This window comes from Macaca nemestrina, chromosome 6 (assembly GCF_043159975.1).
Source record: "Macaca nemestrina isolate mMacNem1 chromosome 6, mMacNem.hap1, whole genome shotgun sequence".
NCBI classification, from domain to species: Eukaryota; Metazoa; Chordata; class Mammalia; order Primates; family Cercopithecidae; genus Macaca; species Macaca nemestrina.
In genome coordinates this window covers 95,676,388-95,690,065 of record NC_092130.1, presented here as the reverse complement: position 1 = coordinate 95,690,065, position 13,678 = coordinate 95,676,388, and the positions used below count along the sequence as shown (strand labels likewise).

Here is a 13,678-nt window from a genome sequence, read left to right as displayed (position 1 = left end):
TAAAAATTACATTTGTGCAACTTTAAATTTCTTCATAGCAGTCTAAGGGCTCACTTTACCAGGTCTGAAATGTATTGTTGACAATGGCAGTGAAGACAAGACGATCTCCAACTGTAGATGGCCCCCGGAACTTAAACATATCTATGGACTTCAGAAAGGGATGTGCCCAACACAGGCGGCTGGAGAGACAAAGGGAGGAGAGAGAAGAAAGCGATCACTCATTCATTCATTGAACAAATACATAGACAAGTCTTCAACCTATTTTCTAAATAAGCATTTCTTTAAACTTGACTGAAATAAATAACTGGCTTATGTGTGTTGAGGGTAGGTCTGCACGATACCTGCCAATATCTTGGGAAATACCGGGTCCCCGAGTAGTGGGGTCTTTACCCAGATGTTGATGCTTCTACGCCTCTCGTAACAGTCCCACTCTTGTCTCATTTCCCAGGGAAGTCCCTTGGAACAACAAACCAATGCTTTTTGTTCTAATTTGAATTATAGTCATCCGGATAGCTCATGACTGTAGTCTCAAGAAGTTGTGATCCGGGTTGAAGTGGGGCCCAAGTGAAGGCAGGTGTCCTCACACAATTCCTCAGCTTCACAGTTAATCAGATTCACCCACAGATCAAAAGACAAGATTTTCACCCCAGAAAAGTTACCTGGATTGCTACATAAAGCCTGAAAGGCTAGGAGATACGCATTTTACGATTTTTGTGTGTATGACATGTTGAAATAGTTATATATAATATTTAATTTCAGAAAGTTACTTCCATAACTTTCTACATTTTAGATTCCCACTGTCATCATTCAATTACTCTGTGCCAACACCAAGTGAACAGATGCTGCCATAGTTATATTATAAGCCTTTACAAAGAACATGTTCAATTGCTTTACTGTCATTAAGAATGACAATCTCATTTTAAAAACAAACTCACTTATTTGTGCATGATTTTTAGAAAGGATAACTACAGGTTTCTAACTATAGTCATAACTATAGACATATGAATAATAAAATTATTTTAATTTGAGGGAAATACAACCTTAGCAATTTTCAATGGTTATGAAAATTGTCAGAAGGGCAGATCCTATACAAATGCATTTCCAGGGTACAGAGTGTTCCCTAAAGTTGCTCAATTATCTACATCTTTCCATTAAGAATAAAATAACCTTTTTGAAATCGAGGAGTCTTTAAAAGTATTCTAGGCCAGGCACGGTGGCTCACGCCTGTAATCCCAGCACTTTGGGAGGCCAAGGTGGGCGGATCATGCGGTCAGGAGATCGAGACCTCCTGACGGGGTGAAACCCCGTATCTACTAAAAATACAAAAATTAGCCAGGCGCGGTGGCGGGCGCCTGTAGTCCCAGCTACTCGGGAGGCTGAAGCCGGAGAATGGCGTGAACCCAGGAGGGAGAAGCTTACAGTGAGCAGAGATTGCGCCACTGCACTCCAGCCCGGGCGACAGAGCGAGACTCCGTCTCAAAAACAAAAAAAAAAACACACACAAAAAAACAAAAAAGTATTCTAAATATTCTGTTCCTTCTTTTCCTATTTTTCAGTTAATTCTTTGGCCATAATTATTTTTAACCAGCACCTTTTAAAGTCAGACCTAACTGTAAATTGTCTTTGAAAAGGTTTGTAACTGACTGACTTTATTTATTTACTTATTTATTTATAGAGGCTGGAGTGCAGTGGCGTGATCATAGCTCACTGCAGCTTTGAATCCCTGGGCTCAAGTGATCCTCTCACTTCTGCCTCCCAACTAGCTGGGACTATAGGTGCACACCACCACACCAGCACATTTTTTTGTAGAGTTAGGGTCTTGCTATGTTGCCCAAGCTTGTCTTGAACTCCTGGCATCAAGCAATCTTCCTGTCTCGGCCTCCCAAAGTGCTGGGATTATAGGTGTGAGCCACCATGCCCAACCTAGACTGATTATTTTTAACTGTGAAGCCTGTCTTCTAGTTCTATTCTGCATTTACTTTGTCATAAGCTATCAAGACAACGAGTTGCAGTTTCATAAGATCAATATTCATAATTCAGAATAAAGTATTAAAACTGCCATCTCATTTTTATTTTTGAACCAAATATTTAAACATTCACCTTCAAACAAAAGGACAGATTAATCCTAAAGTAAGCAAGTAAATGATTTAGAAATCATTATAAAAGGCAATATTTTCCTCAGTCTTTTCCTTGACTTCTTGAGTAGCCCAAGAACTGGATCTCAGTCCCTTTCTATTTTCTCCTCACTGGTCCCAAAATCATATGCCGAAGGTCAAAACCAAGAACCTTGCAGAAATAGTAGCCACCGTCTCCATCCAAGCCATAATCTGGCCACCGAATGTATTTCCGTGATGGTTTGCGTGGGGTGGGAGGACCAGTTCAATGCTCTGAACAGAGGTACCCCTTGTGGAAACCGCTCCTTCCTCTTCATCAAAAAGGAGATCTGAAAGGTGGATGTAAACATTAATGAAGGTGGAGTGAACCATAGGCCCTGGGGCTCCAGCTTTTCCTTCCCAGCAGCACATTCAACTCGGATTTATAGAAAAATTAAAGTGTTCTCAAAGGCTTAAGACTGAGCAAATTGACAGGTTCTACAGAGTGACTCTTAATGGTGAATATGTGCAGTGAATTGGGTTAAGATAACATCAGAAAGGGCCTTTAGAGATCGTATTCTAGCCTATAAAATAAGTCTACTGGAATTTTGATGGAAAGAATGGTTACACTGAAACTTGAGTTGTTCGTGGTGGGGTAGGGACAGATCAGGACAGGAAGGGGCAGAAATGTTGGGGGTGATGGATATGTCATTATCTTGATTGTGGTGATGTTTTCACAGGTGTAAACTTCCGTCAAAACTTATCAAATTGTATGCTTTAAATATGGGCCATTGTTTGTCAATTATACCACAATAAAGTTGTTAAAAATAAAGGAATCTGAGCTACGAAGGACCAGAGACACCAGAAAGCTTGAAACACTACCTTTAGAATGGAAATATGGCCTGCTGTGGAAACTGTTTGTAATGATTGCAGTCACAAGCAGGAAAGACACACTCTGTTATACTTCTTCACATCCTTCGGCTTTCATTTTTTTTTTTTTAGACGGAGTCTCACTCTGTCATCTAGGCTGGAGTGCAATGGTGCAATCTTGGCTCACTGCAACCTCAGCCTCCCAGGTTCAAGAAATTCTTCTGCCTCAGCCTCCCGAGCTGGGATTACAGGTGCGTACCAGCATACCTGGCTTATTTTTGTATTTTTAGTAGAGATGGTTTTCACCATGTCGGCCAGGCTGGTCTCGAACTCCTGACCTCAGGTGATCCGCCCTCCTCGGCCTCCCAAAGTGCTGGGAGTACAGGCGTGAGCCACCGTGCCTAGCCTTTCTGCTTCTTTTGAATATCTGCTCCATTTACTAACAAATTGGTTTTTACTCTTAACAATGGAGAAATCTGACTGCAAAGCAGTAAAATGTATTCAATTATGCTTTTTGCATCATGAAGTGAACCACCAGCTAGGTTTCCAGCTCACATGCTATTGTTGGGCACCAGGGGGAAAGGATTTACAACTTGGGGCACCATCCTGGCTGTACTGTCAGAGGCAGAGCTGAGCTTGCAGTGTGAGAGGGAAGATACACCCAGCAACTGTTGGTGCTCTCAGCGCAGTCTCCACTGGTGATCCGGAAGTGTAGTCACAGAAACCCTTAACTCCACTTCCTAATATAATTTTTAGATTTATCATTAATTGATGGTCTCTTTTATTTTTTCTTATTTCCATTGATCATTTCAGTCCCCAGCTTAAAATAAGTGAGTAGCTACCCATTGTTTTCATATAAAACCCCAAATCCTTCCCACGGCCTGCAAGCCCTGTCTTCCTGGTCTGGCCTCACTCTCCCTCGCCCTTTGCTCCAGCCACACTGGTCTTTTTTCACTTCCTGAGGAAGTATTATCTTCAACAACAGGGCGTTCGTCACATCCCTGCTGTCTACAGCAATCCCCCTGGCCACCACCACCTGTGTCTTCTATTTCACTCATACTCTGTGGCCCCTGCTTGGTCATCACTTCCTCAGGGGAGCCTTCTCTGACCTCCACAGCTCAGCCTCACCTTCAGGATCTCCCAAAGGATCTTTCTTTCATGGCTATAGTTTTATGTTATTTGTGTGCCCTTTTATTATGTGACCCACTAGATCCTAAGCTTTTTGGTGCAGGGACTATGGATTTTTAAAATTCTCATATAATTCCTGAACATAGGTGCTTAATAAATATTTATTAAATGAAATGAATGAATAAACAACTTAGCTGATTTACTTAACATTCATAGTCCTTACTCTCAATAGAATATTTTTAGGTAATAAAATAGTTGTACTGACACTTCTGTCTGCTGTTGATGAGAGTCCCCACTGGTCCCCATTTTTGCTTAGAAGTATCAGACACTCAACTATTTCCAGTTTGGTGGGTGTGGAAGAGTATCTCATGTTGGTTATAATTTGCATTTTCCTGATTACTAATGAGTTCCAACATCTTTTTACATGTATATTAAGCATTCTTGTCACCTCTTCATGAAATGTCTCTTTATATCATTTGCTTCAAATATTGGTTGTCTCATTTCCGGAGATTTTTTTTGAATGTTAGACATTTCTCTCCATTCTCCACATCTCCTAACCTCCCTTACACATTTTCCATTTCTTTGTCTATTGGGCTGCATTCTAGTTAACTCTATCAGATCTATCTTCCAGTTCCCTGTCTTCTCTGCTGTTTCATTCATTCACTAAGTTTCAAATTTTAATTATTATATATTCTTTTTTATAGAAATTGTCTGTCTTTGTTAAACCTTCTAGGTTATCATTTTTTTTTTGTTCTTGCATTATACTCTTGATACTCTTTTATTTCTTAAAACATATTAAGCCTCTTACTTCATCTTACTTGATAAATTCATTATCTGCTGTCTTTGTGGGCCTCGTTCAGACTTTGTGGGGCCTGGTGTCACTTCCAGATCTTGCTGCCTTGCTTATTTCTGTCTCTTATGATTTCTCACTAGGATCTCATATTGCTCGGATCTTTTTCTGTAGAAATTCTTGAGAGCTGGCTTTAAAGTCATTTCTTCACAAAAGAGCTGTATTTGCAGTTGCAGATCACCTGGGGTCCTACAACACAGCACCACTGTACACTAAAGTTTCCTTGTTCTGTTTTAGCCCAGACAGGTCATGTGACTTCTGAGGATCCAAATCTGCATGAGGATGCACTTGTGATTGAATTCTTAAAGGGAAATATTTTTTTTCCTCATTCTACCTAAGGCTAAGGTTCTCTGGAGGGTGGAATTTTTCTAGTTGACTCACTGAGGGAATCACCTTTAGGAGGTTCCAGCACCAAGGAAGGTTCCCTGATCCAACCTTCTCCCTCATATGGGCCCCTCGTTTTGTCTCCTGAGCCCAAGTAGGTCCATTACACACAAGCTCTATGTCTTCAGGCACCTGCTAGGTTCTCCAGAACAAATGCCAGCCCCAATGCTTCCTTGCAGTGCTGCATTTGTGTTTTCTCACCATTTCTGGACTTCAAAGTTTTCTCTTATTTTTCTGCCAGCTGAGATGTGCTTGCAAAAATGTTTGTAAATATTTTTCCAGAAATATTTGGTTTTATACAACAATGAATCCACTATATTGCTAGAATCAAAATTGAATCACTTTCTAAAGTGATATTTAAAAGAAATATGCAATCTTAATCCCTTCCCATTTCTCTCTCTTTCTAAAATTGATTTTATTAGAAGATGTTTTATATATATCCCAAACTAGTATTGATTGAGGTTGTTTTCAGGCTAATGTTGCTTACTCAAACGGTACATTTTTTGTTTAAAATAAATTAATACAATTACCTGACTTCAAATTATGCTACAGAGCTATAGTAAGCAAAACAGCATGGCACCGGCATAAAAACAGACACATAGACCAATGGAACTAGAACTAGAACTGGGAACCCAGAAACAGATTCACACACCCACAGTGAACTCATATTTGACAAAGGTGCCAAGAACATACATTGGGGAAAGGACAATCTCTTCAATAAATGGTGCTAGGAAAACTGGATACTCATATGCAGAAGAATGAAACTAGGCCACTATCTCCTATGATACACAAAAATCAAATCAAAATTGATTAAAGGCTTAAATCTAAGACCTCAAACTATAAAACCATTACAGGAAAACATCAGGGAAAGTCTCCAGGACATTGATCTGGACAAAAATTTATTGAGCAATACCCCACAAGCACAGGCAACCAAAGCAAAAATCAACAAACAGAATCACATCAAGTTAAAAAGCTTCTGCACAGCAAAGAAAAGAATCAACAAAGTGAAGAGACAACCCACAGAATGGGAGAAAATATTTGAAAGTTATCCATCTGATAAGCAATTAATAACCAGAATATATAAGGAGCTTAAACAGCTCTGTAGGAAAAAATCTAATAACCTGATTAAAAAATGGGCCAAAGATTTGAATAGACATTTCTCAAAAGAAGACATTGCAAATGGCAAACAGGTATATAAAAAGGTATTGACATCACTGATCATCAGAGAAATGTAAATCAAAACTACAATGAGATATCATCTTACCCCAGTTAAAAATGCCTTTTATCCCAAAGACAGGCAATAACCAGTGCTGGAGAGGATGTGGAGAAAAGGGAACCTTCATACACTGTTGGTGGGAATGTAAATTAGTACAACCCCTATAAAGAACAGTTTGGAGGTTTCTCAAAAAACTAAAAACAGAACTACCATCAGATCCAGCAATCCCATTGCTGGGATCACAACCAAAAGAAAGGAAATACTGAAGAGATATATGCACATCCATGTTTGTTGCAGCCCTGTTCACAATAGCTAAAATTTGGAAGCAACCTAAGTGTCTATCAACAGACGAATGAATAAAGAACATGTGATACATATACACAACAGAATACTATTCAGCCATAAAAAAATGAGATCCTGTCATCTGCAACAACATGGATGGAACTGGAGATCAGTATAAGTGAAATAAGGCACAGAAAGACAAACATCGCATGTTTTTACTTATTTGTGGGAGCTAAAAATCAAAACAATTGAACTCATGGAGATAGCAGAAGCATGCTTATGAGAGGCTAGGAAGGCTAGTGGGAGGGTAGGGATGGTTAATGGGTACAAAAATATAGTTAGAAAGAATGAATAAGACCTAGTATTTGACGGTACAACAGGGTGACTATAGTCAATAATAATTTAATTATGTATTTAAAAATAACGAGTATCATTGAATTGTTTGTCACACTTGAAGGAGTGGATACCCCATTTTACATGATGTGATTATTGCACATTTGTATGCTTGCATTACAATATTTCATGTATTCCATAAATATATACACCTACTATGTACCCACAAAAACTGAACTGTGTGTGATAGTGATGGTCTCTGAAGGTGGGACGTGTGATGGTAGGCAGACTTACTTTTTAATTATATGGCTTTTTATGCATTTTGCATTTTTTACCCTGTGCATGTACTATCTCTTTAAAAATAGTTTTTAAATAATTATAAACTAAAAAAATTAAGAGAAGGCCTTATGAGAGACATTGTAAAGACTCAAATATAAAGCAGCTCCTTCTTTTCTGAAGGACAACTTTAAAGAGAAACCGCATACTTCCTATGAAGACACATACAGTATATACTGGAACCTGTAGAGGGAGGTGCTAGGTGAGGTTATACATGCATCAGCATCAGCTATGATATGTATGCAGAAATATATTGAGTTAGATGACTTTGGTGCAGAAGTTTGCTTATTTGGAGTTAGTTTACAACCAATGAAAAAATAGGGTTTTCCCAGGTTCAGAGAGCAATTCAGGTTCACAGTTCCGGTTTGGGCTAAGTAAACAGACCTGACCCTTTCTGCTGGCTTTGGATGTTCTTAAAGTACTGTGTCATCATCCTGCTTTGACAACTTTACATTCAGTCCACATTTGTAGATCAGGAACTTTGACCTGAATTAAGGTCATGCTAGCCCTAGTTTTCTTTCTGCATATCCAGAAAATTAACCAGGATAATGCTCTTAAGATCTGATTTTCTTACTCAAAAATTATAATTAAAATGCTTTCAAATTTTAAATTTTTCCCCTATATGTCAAGCTTGCAAATAATGATCCAGTAGTATTTCTGAGATGTGCGTGCTTACACACATCCCAGAAATATCCTGCTTTTACAAAACTAATCTCATCTGTTTTATTTTCTTCTGAAAGGATATGATCTGGATTCAGTGTTCTCACTGTTCTAATAATATACATTTCCATCGTACAACATCTTGAAAAATATTCCAATCTTTTATGTTTGATATTTATAACCAATGCAAACCCCTGCTTTTCTAACAACATGGTACAAGAACAGAGATGATCTGGTTCTCTTCTTTTAGAACACACACTGTCCTGTCAAAAACCAACTCCATCAGATCTAAGGAGCAGCAGGTGGAGAAATCACACACTACACAACAGCTTTAAATGTCAGAGTCTGGCTCTTACATTCTTTAAGATGACTTGCTTTTAAGTTCTCTGGCACCTTTGCTGGCATGGAAGTTAGTAAAATTTTCCAAAACAAAATCAGATCAATGGAATTAGGTTAAAAGTTGTTTTATGTGAAAGGATGTAGAATAATCTAAATTAGGGCAGATTAAACAAAGCAGGTGATAAAAGAAGACTTTGAAACAAATCTATAATTTGAAATTGAACTAGACATGTAGATGTAGATCTAATCTGGCTAACTTTGTAATACACTGAAACGCAAGTCAATTGCAATCGTTTTATCTCTGTATTTGAATGACTGTCATGTGTGCCTGTTACTAATTTAGACAATCTCCAGTACTCAAAGTACTGTTAGTGTTGTGCAGACAAATTGTCTGCTGCTGATTTCACTTATTAGTGCAACTTGTACAATACCAGAAGAAGCCAGTGCAGCCACCCATGTTTACCTGGCTCATGTTACCTTGAGGGGGGTGTGAAGACAGCTTCAGTCACCATCCTAGCAACCCTTCCCAATAGACGAACCCTCGCAACGGAGCTCAGGGTAGCAGAGATCCCTATTCCTCCAAGACAAAAACATGACAACAATTTCCCAGGGTCTAAAGTGCAGATTTGACATTAATTATCTCTTCCTCTTATAATTAACTTCTTCCTCAATAATTATTATCAATTATCTGGGGTTTTTTTGTTTGTTTGTTTTTGTTTTGTTTTGTTTTGTTTTTTGAGTCGGAATCTGGCTCTGTGGCCTAGGCTGGACTGCAGTGGTGCGATCTCGGTTCACTGTAAACTCTGCCTCTTGGGTTCAAGCAATTCTCTTGCCTCAGCCTCCTGAGTAGCTGGGATTACAGGAGTGCACCACCATGCCCAGCTAAGTTTTGTGTTTTTAGCAGAGACAGGGTTTCACCATGGTCTCGAACTCCTGATGTCAAGTGATCTGCCTACCTCGGCCTCCCAAAGTGCTGAGATTATAGGCATGAGCCACCGCCAGGCCTCATCAGTCATCTTGATCAGCCTGGAACCATGACCAAATTTCTCCTAGCCTGAAAAACAATGCCCATTGACTTTGAGGGTCTCCTGTAGCTCCAGGCTATTTCTTTCATCCTTCACAGCAAAGTTCCTGTGAAGTATCTGTCTTTAACTGTTGGCTCTAATTCCTCCTGTGGTGGGGACCTCTCAAACAACAATACAAATGATAGCACGTTCTGCATGCCTGACACTTTCTATATTAACTCATTTAATGCTCCCATAAACCCATTATGTAAGTACCTTTATTATTCCCATTTACAGTTCTCGTTTTGTTTATTATTCTTTTTTTTTTTTTTTGAGACAGAGTCTTGCTGTGTCGCCCAGGCTGGAGTGCAGTGGCTGGATCTCCGCTCACTGCAAGCTCCGCCTCCCGGGTTCATGCCATTCTCCTGCCTCAGCCTCCCGAGTAGCTGGGACTACAGGCGCCCGCCATCACGCCCGGCTAGTTTTTTGGTATTTTTTAGTAGAGACGGGGTTTCACCGTGTTAGCCAGGATGGACTCGATCTCCTGACCTCGTGATCCACCCGTCTCGGCCTCCCAAAGTACTGGGATTACAGGCTTGAGCCACTGTGCCTGGCCCTCGTTTTGTTTATTATTGACATTGCCTCAGCAAGCTGAGAAAAGCAAAGTCAGAGGTTTTGGTTATAGACCTGTTACAGTACTATTCAGCATAACACAGAAGGAGATCCTGTCATTTGCAACAACATGGATGGAACTGAGGTCATTATGTCAAGCAAAAGAAGTAAGGCACAGAAAGACAAACATCGCATGTTCTCACCTTTTTGTGGCATCTAAAAATCAAAATGATTGAGCTCACGAAGACAGAGAGCAGAAGGATGGTTCTGCAAATTCAGAGGACTTGCTTACAGACCTGGATAAGAAAAGTACTGGATCAGAAAATAAAAAGAGCAGCTTTGTGCTGGGGCAACCACTGACTATGAGAGAAAGATGAGGCAATGCATAGGCCCAGATCCTAGCAATTCGCCTTTAGGAGTAAGTCCGGTGGAAGGAGGCAGCTCTCTCCAGGGTGGATGGCTTGGGGTGAGTGGGCCGATGGAAGCCTCCTGCTTCCTGTGGGGCTGGGTCCAGAGGTCAGAGAGGAGCAAGCTCCACCTCAGATGGCTAGAGTGAAGGAAAACACCTTGAGGGAAGTGAGGTCCTGCCACATGCTAGTGCTGCTGTGGGACACAATGCTTCAGTTTCCCACAAAAGCAAAGGCTCTGAACTAGCCAAGCGGCTCTAAGAGCTGCGATGGCCACTGTGTCCCTCACTGTCCACATGTCCTGCAACAGATGACACTCGGGCTGTCGGGGCCAGGAGACTCACAGCTCTACTTCCCTCCCCACCCGCCGCATCCTTGTACACGTGCTTCTAACAAGGCTGGTGATAGAAGTGTTTACTTGGGCCTGTGCATATGACATAAAGGTTATGGTAAACTGTCCCTCATCCCATTATTCCTCTAAATAATTAAGGATATCCAAATGTCTCCCACACTTCTTCTAACTCCACACTTGCCGATGTCACCAATGCCTTCCTGATTCCCAGTCCAGCAGACAGGTTTTATTCCTCACTTCCTGGAACGCAGTTGACCACTATTTCTTCTTGTAACTCTACTTCCTTGGCATGTGACACTGCTCTCTCCAGCTCTCCCTGCAGCCCTCTGATTAATCCCTCCAGGTCTCCTTGGTAGGTTTGTCTTCCTGGATCCTCTCTTAGATGCCTGTGCTCCGCAGGTTCCATTCTTGGCCCAGCACGCTGTGCGCTGCAGGCTGTCTTCATTTGAACTACTTCTTTAAGCGGCTGTCTCTCAGATGGAGTCTCCCCAGCTGTGGTCTCTTCCTTTTGGATGTCCACAGGCACGTCAGACTCCATATGCCTAAAACTGAACTCATCATCTACCTCCTAAAAGTTGCCCTTCCCTGCCCCTCAGATCCATGATCTCAGTTCAGGGCACAACTGCTAACCAACTGCTCCAAGCAGACACCCAGGAGTCAGCCTATGCTCCTTCTTCCTCGCTCTTCTCCCCACAGCCAATCAGTGACCCTATTTTGTTGGTGTGACCTCGCGTATATTTTTAAACTCTTTCCCTCCTGTCTCTCCCCGCTATTACTGCCTGGTTTAGGCACCCCTCACCTCTCCCTTGGTCTCTCTCCCTCTAGCCAGAGTGACCATATTAAGTGCAAACCCAGTCATGCCCCAACCCTGCTAAAAATCCTTCAATGGCTCCCATCAAGAACAGAAGAAAGAACAAGCTTCTCAGCATGGCCCAGGGAGCCTCCGTGACATAATCCGACCTTCTTCCTCTCCTGCCTCCCTCTACCTTGCGTTTTCTCTCTAGCAATACTCTTGTGTTGGTGGCTTCTCAGCACACAGCGCCCTGGTACATGCCTCCGCGTCTTCACCCTCACTGCTGCATGCTTCCTCGCCTTCCCAACTTTCTTCTCATAGCCCCTTGTCCAGCAAGTATCTCGTGAAGCCCCAAGGGCACTTCCTCTGGGCTCCCACATTACTTAGAGTCTACAGCTCTCTGTTCACTTACTATATTACTTAGAAAGTATTAAATATGTCTGTCTCCAGCACTAAACTACAAGTTTCTCAAGAGCAAAGACCCTGCATTTTTCATCTTTATACCTCTAGTGGCAAACAGGTTCCTGGCACATGACAGGCATTTCATACAGAATTGTTGGGAAGAACTACTAGTCAGTTGGTAGTCTTTCCTTTCTGCTGAGAGGGAAGGAGTCCTTCCACCTAAATGACTATGAGTGATTTTATCCACCAGCACACACACACACTCCATCCAGCAGGCAGCGGGGCAGACTGGCCAGCACCTCACGCATCACAGGGTCACCCTCTTCCTGGTGGGCAGCAGCTTGATCTAGAGAGTTCCTGGTAAAAGGGTGGAGAATGACCTTGAGACATGTAATTCAGATGAGGGATGACTTGGAGAGGATGGAAGCAGTTCTTGTAAGAATCTCTGGATAAACATGCACAGATTTCAAAAGAACTGTTTCTTGCCGGGTGCGGTGACTCACACCTGTAATCCCAGCACTTTGGGAAGCCAAGGCGGGTGGATCACCTGAGGTCAGGAGCTCAAGACCAGCCTGGCCAATGTGGTGAAAACTCATCTCTACTAAAAACACAAAAATTAGCTGGGTGTGGTGGTGCATGCCTGTAGTCCCAGCTACTCTGGAGGCTGAGGCAGGAGAATCGCGTGAACCTGGGAGGCAGAGGTTGCAGTGAGCTGAGATTGTGCCGCTGCACTCCAGCCTGGGTGATAGAGTGAGATCCCATTTCAAAAAAAAAAAAAAGAAAAAAGAAAACAAAGAAGAACTGTATTTTGACATTGTCAGTCAGACTTCTGGTTGTTTAGTGGCTTATTTCTACTTTCTCCTTATGAACTCAGGTAGTGTAATTTCAACGAGGACAGAAAGCTTTTCTTAAAAGACATAACTGCAGAAAGGAAGACCAGTGAAACTAGGGGAACTGCATATACTTATTAAAAACTGTGTTAAATGCTTGAGTTTTTCTAAGATGTCCTAAGAGATTTACTTGTCATGCATAGTACGGGTTTGCTCATTAGTAAGTATTTTATCTGTCATTTCATTCTTCCTTGGGACTTTAGGGATGAGGTGACAGCAGGTTTTGGTTTTTATTAATGGTTGTCTCATCTGCCTCAGGGTTGTTCTCTCGGTTCAGCTATTTCATTACTTGAGCAAAATGCATTTGAAATATATTTTGGTGCTGAGACCAGCTTTACAAACAGAGACTTGCTCCTCTTAACACCGTCATTTAATGATGAAGTCTTCATTTCCTTAAAAATAATTTGATCTGGGCTGGACACAGTGGCTCATGTCTATAATCCCAGCACTTTGGGAGGCTGAGGCGGGCGGATCACCTGAGGTCAGGAGTTCAAGACCAGCCTGGTCAACGTGGCGAAACCCTGTCTCTACTAAAAATACAAAATTAGCTGGGCATGGTGGCAGGCACCTGTAATCCCAGCTACTAGGGAGGTTGAGGCAGGAAAATTGCTTGAAACTGGGAGGCAGAAGTGGTAGTAAGCCAAGTTCACACCATTGCACTCCAGCCTGGGCAACAAGAGCGAAACTCTGTCTCAAGGAAAAATAAAAAAAAAACAAACAAAGTTGG

The 13,678-nt window shown here is 41.6% G+C and overlaps 1 protein-coding gene across 5 annotated transcripts in view; it reads right to left on the bottom strand.

Moving 5' to 3' along the window:
- Nucleotides 1-13,678, bottom strand: part of LOC105475057 (acyl-CoA thioesterase 12) — a 65,906-nt gene that overhangs the window by 16,075 nt on the left and 36,153 nt on the right. For all 5 annotated transcript variants that reach the window (XM_011730002.2, XM_011730004.2, XM_071098737.1 and 2 more), the window contains 2 exons: nt 2,287-2,443; nt 60-179 (listed from right to left, as the gene is read on the bottom strand). In XM_011730002.2, the coding sequence (XP_011728304.2) occupies nt 60-179; nt 2,287-2,443 (277 nt within the window). The remainder of the gene's footprint in view (nt 1-59; nt 180-2,286; nt 2,444-13,678) is intronic.